At 41.0% G+C, this 21722-nt stretch overlaps 1 protein-coding gene across 1 annotated transcript in view; it reads left to right on the top strand.

The window, feature by feature from the left end:
• Nucleotides 1-21722, top strand: part of LOC111139106 (Fanconi anemia complementation group C) — a 173140-nt gene that overhangs the window by 116348 nt on the left and 35070 nt on the right. Inside the window, exon 7 of the mRNA XM_022491255.1 lies at nucleotides 16362-16518. Within this exon, the coding sequence (XP_022346963.1) occupies nucleotides 16362-16518 (157 nt within the window). The remainder of the gene's footprint in view (nucleotides 1-16361; nucleotides 16519-21722) is intronic.

Below are 21722 nucleotides of genomic sequence, written 5' to 3'. Positions count from 1 at the left end.
AGAAAGTTGTCCTCCATTCTAGTTTACTGAGTTTTTGTATTGAATTGGTTTGGATTTTATCAAATACTTTTTCTGTATCTATTGATACAATCACATGACTTTTCTTTTTTGGGTTTTTTAATGTAACTGATTACGTTAACTCGTTTTTAAAAGTTAAACCAGCCATGCATACCTATGACAAATTCCACTTGGTCATGTTGTATAATTCTTTTTATACGTTGTTGGATTCAATTTGCTAATATTTCGTTGAGGATTTTTACTTCTGTGTTAATCAGAGATACTGGTCTCCAAGGTTTCTTTTGTTTTGTTTTTGATCTTTACGTTTTCTTATAATGTCATTGCCTACTTTTGGTATTAATGTATTTCTGGCCTCAGAAAATGAGTTAAGAAGTATTTCCTCTGCTGTTCTCCTCTGAAAGAGGTTGTAGAAAATTGGTATAATTTCTTTCTTGAATGTTTAGTAGAATTCAGCAGGGCCTGGTGCTTTCTTTTTTGAAAGGTTATTAAATGTTCATTTAATTTCTTTAATAGGTATAGGCCTACTCAGCCTGTTTCTTCTTATGTGAGTTCTGTTAGAATGTTATCTTTCAAGGAAGTAGTCCATTTCATTTAGGTTATCAAATGCATTGGCATAGAGTTGTTCATACAGTTCCTTTATTATCCTTTTAATGTCCATAAGCTCTATAATGATGTCTCTGCTTTTATTTCTGACATTAGTAATTTCTGTTCTCTCTCTCTTTTTAAGTTAGCCTGGATAGAGACTTAATTGATTTTATTGATCAATTCCAAGAACCACCTTCTGGTTTCACTGATTTTTCTCTGTTGATTTTTTGTTTTCTGTTTCACTGATTTCTGTTTTAATTATTACTTTTTCTTTTCTTCTGTATACTTTGGATTTAATTTGCTTTTCTTTTTCTAAATACCTCCCTGAGGTGGAAACTTGGGTTATTGATCTTAGATATTGCTGATTTTCTGAGTATGTATTTAGTGCTATAAATTTTCCTCTAAACACTGTTTTTGTTGCATCCCACAAATTTTGATAAATTTTGTTTTCATTTTTCTTTAGTTCAGAATATTTTCAATTTCTCTTGAGGTTTCTTACTTGATTCATTTGTTACTTAGAAGTGTGTTGTTGCATCTTTACATAATTTGGGATTTTCGAGTTATCTTTTCTGTTATTGATTTCTAGTTTATAATTGAATGGTGATCTTGAGAGCAGACATTGTATGATTTCTATTCATTTAAATTTGTGAGGATGTATTTTATTTATTTAGGTTTGGTGGGGGTTGCTTGTTTTTTAGAGAGAGAGAGAGCATGAGCAGAGAGGGAAGGGACATAGGGAAACGGAGAGAGAGAATTCCAAGCAGGCTCCATGTTGAGAGCAGAGCTGTGGGGATAGATCTCACAACCCTGAGATCATGCCCTGAGCTCAATCAAGAATTGGATGCTTACATGACTGAGCCCCCCAGGCACCTTATGAAGATATGTTCTATAGCCCAGAATGTGGTCTATCTTGGTGAATATTCCGTGTGAACTTAAGAAGAATGCATATTCTGCTGTGTTTGGATGAAGTATACAAAAGTGGCAATATATACAGTTGATTGATGATGTTGTTAGCTTAGCTGTGTCCTTGCAGATTTTCTGCCTGCTGGATCAGTCTGTTTCTGATAGAGGGATGTTGAAGTCTTCAGCTGTGATAGTGGATTCATCTACTTTACAATGCTGTTACTTTTTCCTCATGTAATTTTACACTTCATGATTAGGCACATACCAAGTAAGGATTATTATATCTTCTTGGAGAATTTATGCCTTTATCAATATGTAATGAATTTCTTTATTCCTGGTAACTTTGCTAGATCTGAAGCCTACTGTGTCTGAAATTAATACAGCTACTCCTGCTTTCTTTTGATTAGTGTTAGCATGGTATATTTTTCTCCATCCATTAATTTTGATCTGTATGTTTCTTTATACTTAAAGTTGGTTTCTTGTAGACAACATATAGTTGGATCTTGTTTTTTGACCTGCTCTGTCAGTCTCTTTTAATTGGTGCATTTAGATGATGGATCGTGATTCAAGTGATATTAACATAGTTTTATTAATATCTATTATATTCCTTACTGTTTTATATTTGTTACCCTTGTTATTTGTTCCTTTTTGTCTTCCACTCTTTCTCTGCCTTTTGTGATTTTAATTAAAGATTTAACATGATACCATTCTTATCTTCTTTCTTAGCATATTCATTACATTTTCTTTTTTTACCTTTTTTAGTAAATACCCTAGAGTTTACAATATACATTTATAGCTAATCCAAATCCACTTACACATAATATTATACCTCTTCACAGATAGAGAGTACTTTATTTTTTAAAGATTTTATTTATTCATTTGAGAGAGAGAGAGAGAGTCCAAGTGGGGGAAGGGAGAGGGACATGCGGACGCCTGCTGAGCACGGATTCCAGCTCCGGGCTGGATCCCATGATCCTGAGATCACAACCCCAGATGAAACCAAAATTAGATGGACAGACGCTCAACTGACCGAGCCACCCAGGCACCGCAATGAGTACCTTTAAATAACAAAATAATCCTAATTCCTCCTTTCTGTCTCTTGTATCATTCATTTCACTTATATGTAAGCACCCTACGCATATATACACACATAAACATACATAATCAAGTACATTGTTCCTATTTATTATTTGAACAGTCTATTTTCTGTTACATCAGTTAAGAATAAGATAAAGTTTTTATTTTGCCTTCATTATTTTTTTCTTTGATGTTCTTTATGGAGAACTGAATATCTGACCTATGTTACTTTTCTTCTCTCTGAAGAACTTCCCTTAATTTCTTTACAGGGTAGGTCTACGGGCAACAAAACTCCTCAATTTTTGTTTTTTCTGGAAAAGCCTTTGTTTCTCCTTCACTTTGGAAGAATAATTTGGCAGGGTACAGAATTTCAGGTGGTGTATTTTTTTTTCTCTCAATGCTTTAAATATTTCACTCCACTTTTTTCCTGCTTGCATGGTTTCTGGGAAGTTGGATATAATCCTATCTCTTTTCTCTATAATTAAGATGTAGGGGCACTTGGGTGGCTCAGTTGGTTAAGTGTCTTACTCTTGGTTTTGGCTCAGGTCATGATTTCAGGGTTGTGAGATCAAGCCCTGCGTGGGATTCCACACTCAGGGGGAGTCTGCTTGAAGACTTTCTCCCTCTGCCCCTCCCGCCACTCACACTCTCCCACTTTCTCTAGGAGTAAATAAATAAATAAATAAAAATTTTAAGTGTTGTATTTTCCCTCTGGCTTCTTTCAAGATATTTTCCTTATCTTTGATATTTTTGTAGTTCCAGAATGATATGCTTAGGTGTAGTCTTTTGTCATTTATCCCACTTGGTTTTCACTGGACTTCTAGGATTGTGATTTGGTACCGGACATTAATTTGGGAAAATTCTTAGTCAGTGCTTTCAAAAAAATTTTTTTTCTCTCTCCCTCTTCTTCTAGTACACCCATTACACATATGTTACATATTTTATAGTTGTCCCACATTCGTTAGACATTCTCTTCTGTTTTATTCGTCTTTTTTTTCTCTTTTTGGTTTTCAAGGTTCCCGTGGATATATCCTCTAGCTCGTACATTCTTTCCTCAGCCAGTCTATGGTTTAGCCCACCAAAGGTATTCTTCATTTCTGTTACAGTGGTTTTGATCTCTCGTATTTCTCTTTGTTTTTTTAAGATTCCCATCTCTGCTTACAGTGCCCATCTGTTCTGGCATGCTGTCTGTTAGTGCTCTTAGCATATTAATCATAGTTGTGTTTAATTCCAAGTCTGATAATTGTAACATCTCTCTATGCCTGGTTCTGGTTATTGCTCTGTCTCTTAAAATTGTGGGGGTTTGTCTCCTTTTGATATGCTTTGTCACTCTTTTTTTGATAGCTAGAGATGATGTACTGTGTAACAAGACTGCTGTAAATAGGCTTTTGTAGTTTGGTGGTGAGATATGAGAGCAGGGAAAGTGTTCTATGGTCTTAAAATTAGGTCTCAGTCCTTTAGTGAGCTTATGCCTCTGATTGTGAACCTCACACAGGTTTCTTGTTTTTTTTTTTTTTCCTTCCCCTTACTTAGAACAGATGCCCAGAGCTGGCTGGAATTGGTTATTTGCCTTCCCACAGGTCTGTTAGGCTCTGAGCATATGACATGAGGTTAGGCTCTGGTAAACTAGTTTTCCTTGAGGACAGACCTTGTTAAGAATGGAGTGCTCTATCGTATTGAAAACCTAAAGCAGAAGTAGATTTACTCCCAACGTTTACTCTAAGAACCTGGTTAACCTCCTGGAGGCAAATTTCATAATATTATGGGGACCCTCTATGACTGGACCCCACAGAAGTTTTTCACTCTCAGAGTTGTCCACACTGAACCTCCAGCCACTCACTAATTCTAGTTCAGGTTTTCCTACCTGGCACTGGTTCCTAGGGCAGATTCTACTTACAGATTTCTGCTTGAGTAAGTCACGATTTCTTGTATTTGCTTATTTGTCTTTTCAGTCTTGGGGGCCAAGATTTGTCCTATGTCCTACCCACTTTTAAGGATACAAGAAGAGTTGTTGATTTTTCAGTGTGCTCTGCTTTGTACTTGTTGTTAAGATAGGGTGATGACTTCCAAGCTCCTTTCATGTGCAACAGGAAATTGGAAGTCTCCATAGAGTGTATTTGAAAATATGTATATTTTCAAAATATGTATATATATTGTATAACTAACTACAATAGCATTATTATATTTAAAAATTGATACTGATTCCTTAGCACCATCACATATTTAGTCAGACAGTAAATTCTCTTGATTGTCTCAGAAATTTTTTTTTTTAAAGATTTTATTTATTTATTTGTTAGAGAGAGAGAGAGAGCATGAGCACAGGCAGACAGAGTGGTAGGCAGAGGCAGAGGGAGAAGCAGGCTCCCCGCTGAGCAAGGAGCCCGATGTGGGACTCGATCCCAGGACGCTGGGATCATGACCTGAGCCGAAGGCAGCCGCTTAACCAACTGAGCCACCCAGGTGTCCCCAGAAATTTTTTTTAACAGTTGGTTCTTTTGGAATCAGAGTCCCAAGTTCACTGATAGGTTCAAAAGTCTCTTTCAATCTCTAGGTTCCCAATTTCTCTTTGTTTTGGTTTTGCAAAGTATTTATTGAAGTAATATGGTTGCTTTACCCACTCTCAGATTGCAGAGTATTCTGCCATTTCAAGTATGATAAAGTGTGCAAACTCCTTGCCCTCTTAATGACACTTCCAATTTCTGTATGCATTTGGGCCTATTTTGTTTTTTTCTGTTCTATGGGTTGGTTTTTTGGTTTTGGGTTTTTGTTGGTTGTTTTTTTTTTTTTTTTTGGCCTGTTGTATAGTCACATACCAGTACCACTTTGTTTTAATCATGGAGCCTTTCAAATATACCTAATATAAAAATAAAGCTAGTTCTCCCTCATTTCTCTAGCTTTTTAGGGTTTTTCTGGCAATTCTTGCTTGTTTTATCTTTTAAGTAAACTTTGAAACCATTGTGTCTAGCTTCAGGAAAGATACCTAATGTTGTCTGTGGGAGGCTCTTGGGAAATAGATAGGTTAACTGAGAGAGAACTGGCTGTTTCTGACATGAAGGCTTTGTGCCCACCTGTCCAAAAACACTTATATCTTTCCATTTGTTCAGGTTTACTTTTTGGTCTTAAAAGAGTGTTTTAATGTTTTCCACACATATAGGTTTTAGACATTTTTTTTTACTTCGAAGGTTTTTATTGTATTTTGGGATTTTTTTTCTTTGAATTTTTTTATCTGTAGTAAGCATATCTTCTCCCATCTTTAAATTGATTTTTATTATATCATTGCATTTGGAAAATGAACATCTCAAAAATCACTATTGTTCTTTCAGTTAGTTCAGAGAAGTAATTACCAGTAGGGTATTTGCTATTTTTCATATATAACTCTTAAAAATTAATGTAAAAACGTAAATTTTAATTTCATTTTACATGGAATGTTATAATGCAGGAATTTGTTGAAGTAAGATTTAGAAAATAGGTTAAATTATTTGATGTTGAAAAAAAGCAAAACCGAATTCTCATGTTTAAAAAATATAGTCTTTTTCTACTTACTGTAAACCTGTCAGAGTTTACCTAATAAGTCTGAATTTCCTGAGGAGTCTGATCAAATAGATATATTTTAAAGATTTTATTTATTTATTTGACAGAGAGAGAGATCACAAGTAGGCAGAGAGGCAGGCAGAGAGAGAGGGGGATGCAGGCTCCCCGCTGAGCAGAGAGCCCCATGCGGGGCTCGATCCCAGAGTCGAAGGTGGTAGCTTAACCCACTGAGCCACCCAGGTGCCCCTGATCAATTATATTTGTTATTTATGTAAGATACTAAGTAATAATCAATTTAAAAGTTTGTATAATGTGGGGCACCTGGGTGGCTCATGACCTGCCTTCGGCTCGGGTCATGATCCCAGGGTCCTGGGATTGAGTCCCGCATCGGGCTCTCTGCTCAGCAGGGAGCCTGCTTCGCCCTCTCTCTCTGCCTGCCTCTCTGCCTACTTGTGATCTCTCTCTCTCTGTGTCAAATAAGTAAATAAAATCTTTAATAAAAAAAAAAGTTTGTATAATGTAATAAATGTGCTTCACATCATTTACCTGAGTACATACTTCAGTTTCTGGTGGCTGACCCTACCAACTTTCATTTTTCATACTCCAAAGCAGTTTTTCAAAGTATTTACTTTTAAGTAAAATGCTCTTTGCCTTTCACCATTGCAGCTCTATTTCTGATTTATTTAGTAATACATTTTATCAAATTATAAGGTCTTAGCGACCTGTGCTTCCAAGCTTTTTCAGCAAGACTTAAAGGGAAGTGGGAGGAGAACGCCCCTTGTCATCCTCTGCGAAACCTCTCAAAACTGTTTCAGAAATTACTGGTGAGGAAGAGACATGCTCAGAAAATGGCTACTTTTGCTCCACCCGCAGTGCTCAGGCAGAGTGCTGAGTGCAGTGGCTTCATGGGTAGGCCTGAACTCCTTTGCTGTTTATTTTACTTCTGATAGCATGTTCTCCCTCAGCAACTAATAAAATTTATTTGGTTTGGAAAATTATATCTGCTAATCCATGGGGGACAGACAGTCCAGAAATGCTGGGTGGCCTTCAACTTGTCCAATTCCTATGGCTTCAGCTCAGCAAGTTCCCCAAGTAGTGGTGTAAGGGCTGGCACTTTTCCATGGACACTTTCCCATGGACAGAGCATCCCAGCCACAAGTTGACATGGAGAGGCTGATTCAGTCGGTCAGTGCAAGTTACCACCCCACACCCAGCACTGTTCTCCCTCCAGCCCCTTGAGCAGTTCCCCAAATGTGCTCTGTGGTCATTTAGAAACCACATACTTTTTTTGACCAGAGCGCCCTGCCCTGTGTTTAGACTTCCAGCTGTTTGCCTACCACAATACACTAGTGGAATTCCATCTGTTTTACTATTGGCTGGGAGTCTGTGGCCTTGGCTTCCAGACACAGTCATGTATTTTCAGAAAAGAGCTGCCTGTCTTCTTTTAAACAGCAGATTCTTGCCCCCCTCTGCAGTTTAGATAACCTAGAGGAAATATTTAATTTATTGGCCTAAATGTCAAACCTAACTTCCCAGGTCTGTTCCTGGAGTTGCCCTCACAGCCTGTATGCAGGCTGCTGGCTGCATACAACCTTTCTGGGAGGGCTGCTGGAATCCTTCCGGGGGTCTGTGGAGTGTAAGTGACTCAACGTGACGTGGCCTCTAAGGTAAATCTAACTCCACTGCTTCAAAACTATTGAGGAGTTTCATGACCGGATAGAGAGTTTTTTCTACATACTAGAATGAGTAAGTCAGTTGAACAAATGAAAGGAAGAATGAATGCAGGACTGACCAACCAACTGGCCTCACGGTGTGACCGTACCGTTCATAATCCTCACCAAAACACTTTGGAGAGCTCAAAGGGCGCTGCCTATTATAACTGTGGTGGGATAACCGGCATAAGGCACACTGAAATGTATTTGAACGGGTCTCATGTCTGTAATATGTTTAGCGTGGTGCCTCACACCCAGAGTAAATGTTCGTAACTGTTCACATGGTGCTTTTACTGTTGACTTTAGTAATTATATCATTTTTTATAATGTTTTATTATGTTTTCTCAAGCTTACATCTTTTCCTTCTAATGGAAATATTACTGAGCCAAGACCAAATGTAAGCTAAATTCCTTATGCATACATACATATGTATGTGTGTGTGTATGTATATACATATATACCTATATACATACACACACACACACACACACACACATATATATTTTATTCCCTATTAAAATTTTTTTTTAAATCCTGTTGGTGAAAGAACTAATACAGCCTCCAAAGGTGCTTACCTTTGGAGTAAAAGAAAATATATTGCAAGAAAAGCCTGACCTTTTGCCAAGCTTCTGGTTCTTTGCTTTTTCAGCTCAGATAAGAAAAACAGGGTTCAAGTGTTGTCAAATGATAAAGGCAAATGTCTATAAATGAAGAAAGACTAGGGTAATACCAAGGACAGAAAGGTAGCAAAGAAGAGTAGTAATAACTAAAACTTTATTTATTCATTTATTTAGACTTCCTGAGATCCTCTTTTTTTTTTTAAACTTTAATAAGATATGGTCACAAAATTAGTCATTGAAAAAGTTTACTTTTCAAATAAAAACCTGATTCTGATTTGTAATAGATATTCCAGTATGTTTGGGTTTGGACATTTCCTTTGCTTGGTGTTTCTGCTCTTTGTTTTGAAAAGTGATTTCTTTGAACATGTAAGTGGCAATGATGGCACAGTCCTCAAATTCGTTATACTTCTTAAATCAACTTTTCATGGAAATACATGAAGTGCATATTATGGAATACATGGAAATACATATTATATCCTTTGGGATATAATAGAGAGTATTCTTTCCAATTCCTTGGAATTAAGTACTTCTCCAGAAAAGCTGATCCCAATTTTTGTGGGCTTCTCTGGCAACCCAAACACCCCTGATCTCTTTCTGGTTTGGAAAGGTGGAATACTGCCTATGTTTGTCTTGAGTGAGGAGGCCTCTTCCTTCCCTTTGCCTCTCTGACATTCCCTACCAACAGGCCCTGCCCTCATTCGGAACTGTTCTTGCAAAGAATCGAATTGAACATTCTGTTTTTATTGTAGCTAGACAAAAAAACTGGAGCCAAAATTATTAAGCACCTGAACCAGTTTCTTTATATACTGTCTCTTTTTGGAAAAGATGGGACAAACAACAGCCTCAGTATTTTGGAAAAACAAAGTACAGTTTTCTAAATGCCAAGGAGGTATTTATCAAGTAGACTTTAATAGCAGGAGATGTTGGACACGTAGTATCCTGTCAGGCTTCTCCTGCCTTGTGTCAGAAATTGTTACTAGGATTCAGATGTTTGGGACTCCTGGGTGGCTCAGTGGGTTGGGTGTCCAGCTCTTAGTTTCAGCTCAGGTCATGATCTCATGAGTCGTGGGATGGAGCCGCATGTCAGGCTCTCCACTCGGCTGAGAGTCTGCTTGAAGATTCTCTCTCTCTGCTCCCCCCTCCCCCCCACTTCACACACACGTTCTCTCTCTTTCTCTTTCTCTCAAATAAATAAATAAATCTTTTTAAAAAAAAAAGTAATAAGACTCAGATGTTCTACAGGAAAGCACTGACCGGTAGCCTATTTCTCCTATTTTAAATGAGAAACTATTTTTTTAAAAAGATTTTTATTTATTTATTTGACAGAGGGAAACACAGTGAGAGAGAACACAAGCAGGGGGTGTGGGAGAGAGGGAAGCAGGCTTCCTGCTGAGCAGAAAGCTCTCATTTCGGGCTTGATTCCGGAACCCTGGATCATGACCTGAGCCGAAGGCAGACACTTAATGACTGAGCTGCTCAGGTGCCCCTTAAATGAGAAACTTTTAATGTATTACATATAAGTCCCAAACACCCAATCTCATTTTCCTAAAACATAGCTATAATGCAGAAAACACGCCATGATTATTAGCTAGGAATTTGGGAGAACCAACTTTTGATCATTGTGTAGGCTAGATAGATGGAGTAGGTATAGTTAGAGTAGAAAAAGGACAGCCTTAGTGTTTCTATGACTAACACATGTTCAGTAGAATGAAATTTTTCAGTGTCCCTTAAAACATTTTTATCTTCTGTGACTTTACTGACTCTTTAAATTTCCACAGAAATATATATATTCAGGGGCGCCTGGGTGGCTCAGTGGGTTAAGCCGCTGCCTTCGGCTCAGGTCATGATCTCAGGGTCCTGGGATCGAGCCCCGCATCGGGCTCTCTGCTCAGCAGGGAGCCTGCTTCCTCCTCTCTCTCTGCCTGCCTCTCTGCCTGCTTGTGGTCTCTGTCTGTCAAATAAATAAAATTTAAAAAAAAAAAAAAATATATATATATATTCATTTTATCAGGTCAAACTATACAATACAGAAGCATAGACAGAAAATGTCAATTATCCTCATTATCACCCTCTAGTACTTCTGATAACCATACCTTATATTCTTATAAACATAGGAATCTATATAAAACAATTTTTCTCTTTTTTAAAATAGTTTTTTAAGAAGTTTTTAAGTAGTTTTAGAAACAAAAACCAAAAACAGCATTACACCTGTTTTTTCACCAACACATCTTGACTAGCCCTCAAGGGATATAAATCCAGCTCATTTTTATAAAATAGGACCATATTCCGTGATATGAATGGACATTAGTTTATTCAGGTACTTTATGTGCATTCAAGTTGTTTTTAATTTTGTTTTTATAACATTGCTACAGTGACTGTCCTCCAACTGATGCTTCTATTTCTGCCAGGCAGATTCACGAAAGTATGGTTATGAAGGCCAGGATGATATCTGCTTTACGATTCGTTAGGTGGTATGCATAACCAAAAGAGCAGAGCCATTCCATCTACCTCTGAGAACATATGTCCCCTGTACCTACTTTAGCACTGAATGTTGTCCTAAACATTTGCTGATGTGTGAGGACAAAAAATGATAGCTGTATTAGTTTACCTTCCTTTACTCTTAATAAGGTTGAAAATCTGCATACTTTTATTGGTCATTTGCGTTCTTCTTTCATAATTTGCCTCTCCCCAGCCACTGGTTTTATTGAGATATAATGGACATATAATGTAATTTGCCTTTTTTATTTCAAAACCAACCTGGTACACTTATAGAACATTTTACATGATATGAATGTGTTGGGCCAAATTCTGTTATGCAAGTATATTAAGATCATACTGTTTTGATGATTTCTTCCTCACCAGTATTGATTATAAAGAGTTAAATTTTTGATGTTTTAGAGAAAAATAGATTGTTTTGTTCAAATACTAAACGTGGGTTCATAAATTTAATCACAGCAAATAATAGAGCATACTCTGAATAAAAGGTAATAAAAAGGTAATTGTTAACATACACATTTTTTATTTTTTATGTTTTGTGTTTTAAAAATATTTATTTATTTGACACAGGGGATGGGGGTAAAGAGAGCAAGCACAAGCAGGGGGAGCATCAGGCAGAGGGAGAAGCAGGCTCCCTGCTGAGCAAGGAGCCAGATGTGGGGCTCGATCCCAGGACCTTGGGATCATGACCTGAGCTGAAGGCAGCCACTAACCGATTAAGCCTCCCAGAGCCCAACATACAATACAGAGAATAGAACTGTGTCTTGAGAATAGAACAAAAATATTATATACTTACTGACTTGAGTATATAATTTTGCAGATCTTATGTAAATTTTTAACTAAGCAATATCTTCTATTTCAGATATTTGATGGAACTGCCATTTTACACTAGCTTCCTTTTTAGATTTGCTCATGTTCATCCACTCTCAACAGCTCATACCGTTGTGCTGCCAGGCATCACTCGGCCACTGTGACCATTAGGTAAAAGTCACACTTGATGCACATGGCTGCTCAGAGGTCCTGGGAATGGTGCTGCATGAAGAACTCTCATTGAAGGGGCACCTGGGTGGCTCAGTGGGTTAAAGCCTCTGCCTTCGGCTCAGGTCATAATCCCAGGGTCCTGGGATCGGGCCCCGCATAGGACTTTGCTCAGCAGGGAGCCTGCTTCTCTCCTCTCTCTCTGCCTACTTGGAATCTCTGTCTGTCAAATAAATAAAATCTTAAAAAAAAAAAAAAACTCTCACTGAAGTGAGAAACTTCTCTAATGCTGTACATAGTTACTTCATATGGATCCTGAAAAAAATAAAATAACATGTGGTGAATGCAGGTCAAAAGACATCCCTGCTGTTTGGGAAGGAAGGAGCCACTGAGCAGCCAAGTTTCCTCTGCCACTCAGAGCATCCCAGCCTCTTGTGGGCTTTGTGGTTCATGACAGAGGCCACAGATAACCCTTGTTATCCAGGGATGTTCTCCTGTAGAAAGCTGGATGGAAACCTCTCCCAAGGGTCTATTAATGTGACTAAAACTGGCTGACAGCCTAGACTTTGAAAAGACTTTTCCAAACACTGAGGGGAGTGAACATAGGGCCAGGCATCTTGCTTATCCAGGAAGGCCGTCTGCTCACTCCCCTGGGCCAGGGCCCCTCTTCTGAGCAGCACCCTCCACTTTCCAGTCCACAGAGTGGAGAAACAGGTGTACAGCCAGCTCCGGGATCAGACCTCCTGGGTGCAGATCATAGCTGTGAGTCCTTGGTCCCTCTTTGACCTCAGATGCCTTGTCTATAAAATAAGAATAATTAAGGTACCTGTTTTGCAGAATTAAAATACAAGTAAAATGCTTTAGCATGGTTTCAGGTAAGTGATTAATAAATGACAGCTACCAGGCCTCACCCTCTCTCGCTCCTCTCCCCCGGCTCACCAGTCGGCCATACTGCCCCGCACACAGGCCACCACTGTGCAGCCTTCTGCTGTCACTCCCATCATAGCTGTCCGTCTGAAGACCTTTCTTCAATAATGGCTGCACTTCCACCTTCTCTCCTTATTGACTGCCCTTGGATTCTGTTATGCTGTGAAAACCATGTCCTTGGGGAGGTCTCTAAGGGCCTGCCCAGTGTTGTGCATGTGGTTCCCTCCCCATGTCCTCAGTCTCAGCAGTGCTGGTCAGAGCCAGGCCTTCTCTTTCTTGGTGACATTGTTCCCTGCTGGTGTGTCTCCCGCCTCCTCCACCTGCAACACCTCATCTTTATCGGCCTGTTGGCACTGCTCAGGGCACAGACCTGAACCCTCTTCTTTCCCACACAGACTTCTCTTGGGAGTTCTCCACTTCCATGCCACTCCATGCTGGCTGTTGGTTCCTTAATGTAGATCTTTAGCCCAGGCCTCTCCCCACAACTTCCATCTTGGATATTCAAGGACCTATTTAGTCGCTCTTCTTTGAGTGTACCTCAGATATTCTAAATTCCTATACCCAAACTGAGCTTTCAGTAAATCCTTCACAGATCTTATCTTTCCTTCTTTCCATCCAGCTCAGTTGCTCAAGAAAGCTGGGAAGCCTTGATTCCTACCTCACCTTCACCACCTCTCAGCACATTCATTGCCAGTTCCTTTTGATGTTACTGCTGAGGTACGTGCCAGTACCCTTCACTCCTCCACTGCTGCCCAGGTCACGCCAGCACCGGCTACCCCGGGCTCCCCACACCCATTCTAGGCCCACACTCAGTTCTCTCTGCTGCAGCTGGACTGATCATTGACTATAAACGGCATCCTGGCACTCCTCTCTGTAAAGTCCTTCGGACCAGAATAATCACTGAATTTCTATTCCCAAATTTCTAATTTCCCAAAATTTCTAATCCCAAAGCCTTACAACCACCTCACCTTCGCTCGTCTGGGGTTTCTCTCTCCTTCTGACCTTGCTCTTCCCTGGCTTAGGACCATCAAGGCTGCCATTCCCTCTGCCTGAATGCCCTTCCGGCTACTCTTCACCTAGCTAATCTCAACTCAGCTGGAGAAGCCATCCTGACCACCCGATCCAAGTCAGGCCCCTTCTGTTACTCTCTTTTACCTCAGCCTGTCCTTTTCCTTCATTGCCTTTTCCTCAGTTTGGTATGTGTACATGTACTTCCCACTGGGCCCCAAGTGCTAGGGGTACAGACTAGGTCTGTTTTGTTCCCAGCTGCTTGGCCTGCGCCTGGCACTCTTCCTTGCATGGATGCCCACCAGCTCCTTGTCATCCAGGATGAGAGGGGAGGTGGCATGGGAATTGCAGCCCAAAGCCCCAGTGGCATAAGAGAGGACATCCGTAGCATGGCCCTCCGATGTGCCAGGTGATACAGGAGAGGAGCCCCCCCGGCCAGGTGTGGGGAGGTGAAGGGAAGGGGCTCTGCAAGACTTCCCAGAGGAGCCGAAGCTCAGGGTGAGAATGTGAGATGAGAAAGGGTCAGAAGGGCCTCGCTTCTGCTTTGTGAGAGTCCTTCCAACTCTTCAGCTTTGTCTGGCCTTGCCCCAGAGTTAATCCAAGACAAAGGTCTACAGGAGTTACGCTGAGGGAGAAGAAAAAAGAGAAGTCACAGGAAATTGCACTGTGACTCGCCTATTCATTTCCTGCCCCTGCACCCATGCTCTGGGCTTCGTGCCAGCTCCTGCAGAGAAATGGCCCAGAAGCAATGGTGAAGGGAAAGCCTGACGGGGTTTGGGGCTAATAGGGAGCCTTTGTGCCCTGAGCTTTTCTTTTTCTTAGTAAAGGCAGCAAACATCTTGGGCAGAACCTGGAAAGCACTCTGCTGTCTGTGGTGCCACAGGTGAAGAGGGAGGGAGGCCTTGGAAAGCTGGGCTGAAAGAACAAAGAGAAGTCTCCCTAGACCTAAAGAGACCCAGTGTTCACAGGGAGTGCCCTGGGGCGACAGCCCTACTGCTGTCCCAGGGCCTCTGGTGGATCAGAATTAGGTGTGCCCTCGTGGTACCTCCCAGGGGAGGGGGTACAACCCCCGATTCACTGACCTGACTCAGGAGGACCTCCAAATACATTCTCCTGTGGAAACATAGCTGTATGTATGTGGAAACCCCCAACATACATATTGGGGGCCTATAGAGTATCATGGTGGGGATGAGCTATGGCTCTACCAGGCCATAACTGCCATTTTTGAAATTATTACTAAAGGAAAATATTTTTTAACTTTCAAGCAACAGATTGACAAATACAGTCATTGAATATTTACTAGATGTCAAGCATTGTCCTAATCTCTGAACATGTATGTATTATTGCATTCAATCCTTCTGAGATCACAGTGAGTGAGGTAGGCCCACTTGACATGTGAGTGTGATGAGGGAGCAGGAGACTGGCTGAAGACAAAGCAAAAGCTGGCTCCTTGCACCCCCTCTCCACCCGCTCCCCTCGGTAATGTGTGTGACATTCCCCAGGCACTCCTGACCACCATAAGAAATAGTTAACTTGCAGATATCACAATCCTGCAAGACAGGATTCTCCCTTGGTTTACAAATATCCTATAGATCTACAAACAAAGAAGTTACCTTATCAATAGCACAATTTCCAGAGGCAAATAACTCAGTTCCTCAAGCCCTAAATAAAGTTAAATTTCTTCCAAACCCAAAACTCACTAACAAAGACGCTTGATAGCAGAAATGTGAATGGCTTGCCAAAAGACAACATTGATCAAGTCACAAGGCCTCCGGTATCCCGGCACCTTGTAGGCCCTCTTTAGCATATGAAAGCTCCCTTGAAACCTCCCTTCCCCTCACCTTCCCCCAACCGCAGGGTACATACCTTGCCATCCCTCACAACCCGGGGAGCAGCTCTTCCTGCCCATGGGTCCTGTACCCGTGCTTTAATAAACCACCATTTTGCACCAAAGATGTCTCAAGAATTCTTTCTTGGTCATTGGCGCTGGACCTCAGCCCACTGAACCTCACCTAGGTTCTAGAACTTCATCAAGTGCACTGAGGTTTAGAGGCTAAGTAACTTTCCCAAGGCCACTGAGTTAGTGGGTGGCGGCTCTGGGACTCAAACCCAGGTCTGATTACATACTTGAAATCCTTACAATGTACATTCAAACAGAACTATTTCTTAAATTCAGGACTGTATACTTAAAGGCCTTTTCCCATCTTATTCTTTATCACTAATCTTCCCTCACTAACACTTGTTCCATCACTACTGCTTGTTTTTCCTTTTGGAAAGCATTTCTTACTTTGGGCATTTCTCTAATTTCTTGAATTGGAAGCAGATTCACATTATTTTGCAAATGACGCTTGGTAAATATTCATTGATTACTATAAATGTTAACTGCTATACGGCCATGATGAAAAGAAGATTCACAAACTGGACTCGTTACTGCATTTTGATCTCTCTCAATCTTATTTTCTTAGTAACCCATTTCTGTTTAAAATGTGTTTATTCTTTCTGAAAGGAAGAAGATCTCTCTCCCCGAGTCCGCTGTAGTCTGCCTCTGGCTTCGGCACCTTCCCAGCCTTGAAAAAGCAACACTGCATCTTTTTGAAAAGCTGATCTCCAGTGCGAGAAATTTCCTGAGAAGGATCGAATGCTTTTTGAAAGATTCATTACTGGTACGTGCTGGGCTTTGATGAGGAGAAAAATCCTTAAAGAGGACCCTGGGTATCATCTCTTTTTGTCAAAGCGAGGGGAAATGTAAACAAGAGAGCAGTTGGCACCTTTTAAACTGCCTTTTGTTACAGAAATACCCAGCACAGGGGGCTTTTCTGCATAGTTGGATCATGTCTCGAAAATAGGGAGAGGTGTGAGACTTACTAGATCAGTGCACCACAGCGTATAGTGCAGATGCACAAGAAGTGATATTAAGGCACACTGTTTTAAAACAGTATTTCGTATTTCCACATGAAAAGTAAGGTTTAAAAAATGAAGACCTTACAAATGAGAGGAGGTATAAAAATCCTGGAAGAAAGGTTAAAACAACTAAGAATTCTGTAAGTTTTCTTTTGCTATAAGCCTTCTAGCCTTGAACCCTCCCTCCATGTGGTGGCTCACCTGCCCTCCCTTGCACTTGGGACTTCTCAGGCCTGGGAATTTGGGGGCTTGGTGGGCCAAATGGACTGGCTTCATTTCCTAAACCAGGGTCAGATGGCGGGACTCACAGGCAGTCCTCAGAATCTCACCATGGGGGTGTTTTCCCTTCGTGGGAGGCAACTCTGGAATTTATGTGCATTTTTGTGAGAGCAGGAATAAAGACCAATGCACCCTGAAAAAAACAAGTCAAAAACGACAGGAGGTGCCGTACTCCCTGGGCATCTGTTTTACGAGAACCTCAGTTGTTTCTAACATGTTTTCTCATTAGCTTTCCTAACCTGGGAACATAGGGCGCAGAGATTTTCTTCCTTTTGTACAGGTGGAGAAAATTACTTCAGAGATGGTGAACGGTCAGATCTTCACTTGGGGGCTAGGAAAACTGGGCAAGAAAGTGTTTACCTCCCCACTTGAGCTGAGATTTGGAAAGGGGGGAGCTCTGAGGTTGGCTGAGTTCACACAACGCCCACCTCCCAGACACCTTCTGTTTTTTGTTTTTTTTTTTTTTTTTTTAATTTAGTTGGAACTTACTGTTTTGTTTTCTCTTTGGAATTGGAGGCTGTGTTAGGGAATCCTGGTTGAATCAGTTGCCTTCTTCCTCCATCCCATTGTTCCTTTAGGTCCCCACCGGCTCTCCTGTGTGACTGCCAGGCCTTCTCCCTTACTCTGCAGGCTCTTGTCTGCCTTCGTGTTCTGGGGCCTCCCAAGCGGCTGTGGATGGTGCTGCCATCGCCCATAGCCATATGGCTACAAGCTGAGTGGCACAGACTGAGCCCAGCTGATGTGGACGTTTACAGTGTTTGACAGGAAAAGAAGGACGAAAAGAAGATAGATACAAAAGACTGAGAGAGCACGAGAGGTTTTTTTGTTTTGGGGAAAATTACTGCTTGACCTCACCATTCAAAAGAGTTGCGTAGTAAGGTTGAGAAATAAGAATGCACCTTACATAAAAATAGTTGAGTAAAATTCAGAATGAACAAAGGCTTTTTAGAAGTCCCTGGCAGCCCATTCCAAATATTACCTTTATTATCAGGTAAATCTGTATTTCTAACTTAAATGTACTCGGTATAATTTAATTTTCCCTAGTCCTTTCTCAGGGACAAAATGCAGTAACTGAGTTATTTCCTTGCTTTCAGGGTCCTTATTTTTTTTTTTTTTTTTTTTAAAGATTTTATTTATTTATTTATTTGACAGAGAGAGAGATCACAAGCAGGCAGAGAGGCAGGCAGAGAGAGAGGAGGAAGCAGGCTCCCTGCTGAGCAGAGAGCCCGATGCGGGGCTCGATCCCAGGACCCTGAGATCATGACCTGAGCCGAAGGCAGCGGCTTAACCCACTGAGCCACCCAGGTGCCCCCAGGGTCCTTATTTCTTTAGGTCTTGTCCCTATGGAGAAATTCCTCTTCCTTTGGCTTTTCTGAGTCGGTTTGATTCTGCAGGCTTTCTCTGGTCCTGTGGTTCTTCTCTGAACCTCCCCCATGTCCTTTTTAAACCTGTGGCCCTCCGGCTTGAAAGCGCTTCAGAAAGCACAGGATCGCCAGGGATATGAGAGCCAGCAGGCAGGCCCCCGCACTGAACACTGCACTGCAGAGCCTTCAGTCCCCAGCTTTCATAGTTTAATGTCCCCCAGGCAGACAGCTTCGAAGTCCGTTGATCTACAGAAGTATTTATCAGGCTCATGTGTGTAGGGATTCGGAGCTTCCATTATGGTTAAAGGAGGATTCCAGAGGGTGTTATTTGGTTTAATTCATTGTGGCATTAGCAGGATGTGACCTCTGTATGCCTTGTGGTTCAAGAAGGTAATTACAAGCCCCTGATTGGCGTGGGCTGCTCTCCTCAGGCGTCCTGGGTCTGCAGTGCCAGAAAACCAGGCCGGCTGGAAGATGCCTGTGACGTGACTGAGTGATTACACGGGCAACCTGAAGAACCTGCTTCCTAATTGCATCATCTGATTCATTTATCGCAGTACAGTATCTTGGTGCAGCGACAAGGCGGTGCAGAATTATCAGAGAGATCTGGAAGACTCAGATAGCAGTGGCCTGCTGTGTTTTCCTCCAGAAGAAACTTGATACCTATTACATTAGAGTTGGATTCTGAGAGTAATTAAAGTGTGATGGTCTACGTAACTTGTATTTTATATGGAGCACTGTTAATTATGTTTCCATCTCTTGGGACTATCCAGAAATAGCCCTGGAAATTCTATAGTTACAAGATGTTGCAAAAACAAAAGATAAAAGTGTGGTATAGGTTGTACAAAGGGAAATGATCTCCCCAAATGTGCTTTGGCCTCTCAGGGACTTGTAAGCCTGGTATTTTCTTTTCTTCTTCTTTTTTTAATTTTAACTTTTTATTTTAATTCCCGGTAGTTGACATACAGTATTATATTAGTTTCAGCTGTATACTGTAGTGATAAGACATGTCCGTACATCAGCTGGTGCACATCATGATAAGTCTAGTCTTAACCCCCATCACCCATTTCACCCCTTCCCACACCCACCTCCCCTCTGGTAACCATCAGTTTGTTTTCTATAATTAAGAGTCTGTTTCTTGGTTTGTCTCTCTTTTTCCCTTTGCTCGTTTGTTTCTTTTTGGGGGGTATTGAATTTTATAAGTTCTTTATTTATTTTGGATACCAACCCTTTATTGGATATGGCATTTGCAAATATCCTCTTCCATTCTCTAGGTTGCCTTTTCGTTTTGTTCACTATTTCCTTTGCTGTACAGAAGCTTTCTGTTTTGATGTAGTCCCAATAGTTTATTTTTGCTTTTATTTTCCTTGTCTCAGGAGACATAGCTAGAAAGAAGTTTCATATCTAGAAAGAAGTTGCTACAGCTGATGTCCAAAAAGTTACTGCCTGTGTTCTCTTCTAGAATCTTTATAGTTTCAGGTCTCATATATAGGTCTTTAATCCTTTTTGAAATTATTTTTGTGTACAGTGTAGGAAAGTGGTGCAGTTTCATTCTTTTGCATGTTGCTGTCCTGTTTTCCCAACACCGTTTGTTGAAGAAACTGTCTTTTTCCCGTTGGATATTCTTTCCTGCCTTGTTGAAGATTAATTGACCATATAATTGTGGGCTTATTTCTGGATTTTCTGGATTTTCAATTCTGTTCCATTGATCTTCGTATCTCCTTTTGTGCCAGTACCATACTGTTTTGGTTAATACGGCTTGTAATATAACTCGAAGTGTAGAATTGTGATGCCTCCGGCTTGGCGTTGCTTTTCCAAGACTGCTTTGGCTATTCGGGGTCTTCGTCCATACACATTTCAGAACTGTTCGTTCTAACTCTGTGAAAATTGCTGGTGGTATTTTGATACAGATTGCATTAAATGTGTAGATTGTAAGGCCTGAAGACTAAGAATAAGGCACCCATCTAATATTACCTTAATTCTAAATGCATATATATCTTTTTGACTTCTAAAATAAAAACAGGGGACACCTGGGTGGCTCAGTCAGTTAAGTGTCTGCCTACGGCTCAGGTCATGATCCCAGGGTCCTGGGATTGAGTCCCACATCATGTTCCTCGCTCAGTGGAGAGCCTGTTTCCTCTCTCTGCCTGCTGTTCCCCCTACTTGTATGCACATGTTCTCTCCCTCTCTCTCTCTCTCTCTGACAAATAAATAAAATCTTAAAAAAATAAAATAAAAACCAGTTTTCAAAACCTGCTTACTTTTGAGACTTACCCATTGGGTTCCATGGGCTAAACTGCCCCCAAGTTCATGGCTGCCTGCCACATCTGGTGGCTTCTAAGTAAATTGCAGTATCAGCCTCAGCTTGTCATTTACTCAGCAGACCGAAACTTTTCAAAGCAGACAGTTTTGTATTTTCCTTGGCAGAACACACACTGTAAGACCGTAATTCATAGCTTCAGACCTACCTTAAAACTGATGTCACCAAAGCAGTGAAAGCCGCTTGCTAATTATGCAGGTTTTTTGACACTGTTTGGTTTCCCAAGACTGAGCAGAATCAGAAGAATGGTATGTTTTCCAGTTACAGTTCTGTCTGTGGAGCCCAGAAAGCTGTTGTTTCTATTCCACATTTGAATGAGAAGCCCTGGCTGGGTGGCATGGTGGCACTGTGCTTGGCTACCCTGCTGCATACCAAGGCCGGGATGTACCCTGGTTCCCATGCCCTTCCATTCACTCATTCGTTGGCTGACCACGCACACCGCCTGCCCCTCCAGCTGGATCCAGAGAAGCTGCTCCCTCGCCTTCACAGAAAGATTTGCCCAGGAAAGAGCAGGGAGGAGAGGGGAAAGGGCGACGGGGTTCATTTTGTTTTGTTTATTCAGATTTGAATCGGAAAATACTCCTCATATTCCGTCCTACCTGAAAGTCTTTGTAGCTCAATTAAAATAATTCCTTTATCTTGTCAAGTACACCTCAGTAAAGCTTGGGGGGGGGGTGGGCAGGGAGGAATTGGTTCTTAATCTAGTAAGAGCTTAAGAGTAAAAAACATGCAGATACCTCAGTGTCCTCTCTGATGTGAGATGGGATGTGTTCTTGTCTTCATTCTCCAAAGAGCAATTGTAGCCACTTCAAAAAGAAGAACTTCCTTTGCACAACATTCCTAGCACAGTTCCCCTTTAATAAAAGATTATACTGAAGAATTAACTCTACATCCCAGATGATGTCAGTTTCTGTGCTTGAATAACTTCTTACTAATGTTCTAGGGTTTTCTTTTCCTGCTTTTTCATTAGCAGTCTTTTAAGCACTTCCTTCCTTCTTTCTTC

Source organism: Enhydra lutris, unplaced genomic scaffold (assembly GCF_002288905.1).
Source record: "Enhydra lutris kenyoni isolate GAN:26980312 unplaced genomic scaffold, ASM228890v2 scaffoldscaffold95, whole genome shotgun sequence".
Classification (NCBI taxonomy): Eukaryota; Metazoa; Chordata; class Mammalia; order Carnivora; family Mustelidae; genus Enhydra; species Enhydra lutris.
Note: the sequence above shows the minus strand (reverse complement) of the source record. Positions and strands in the feature narration are given on the sequence as shown.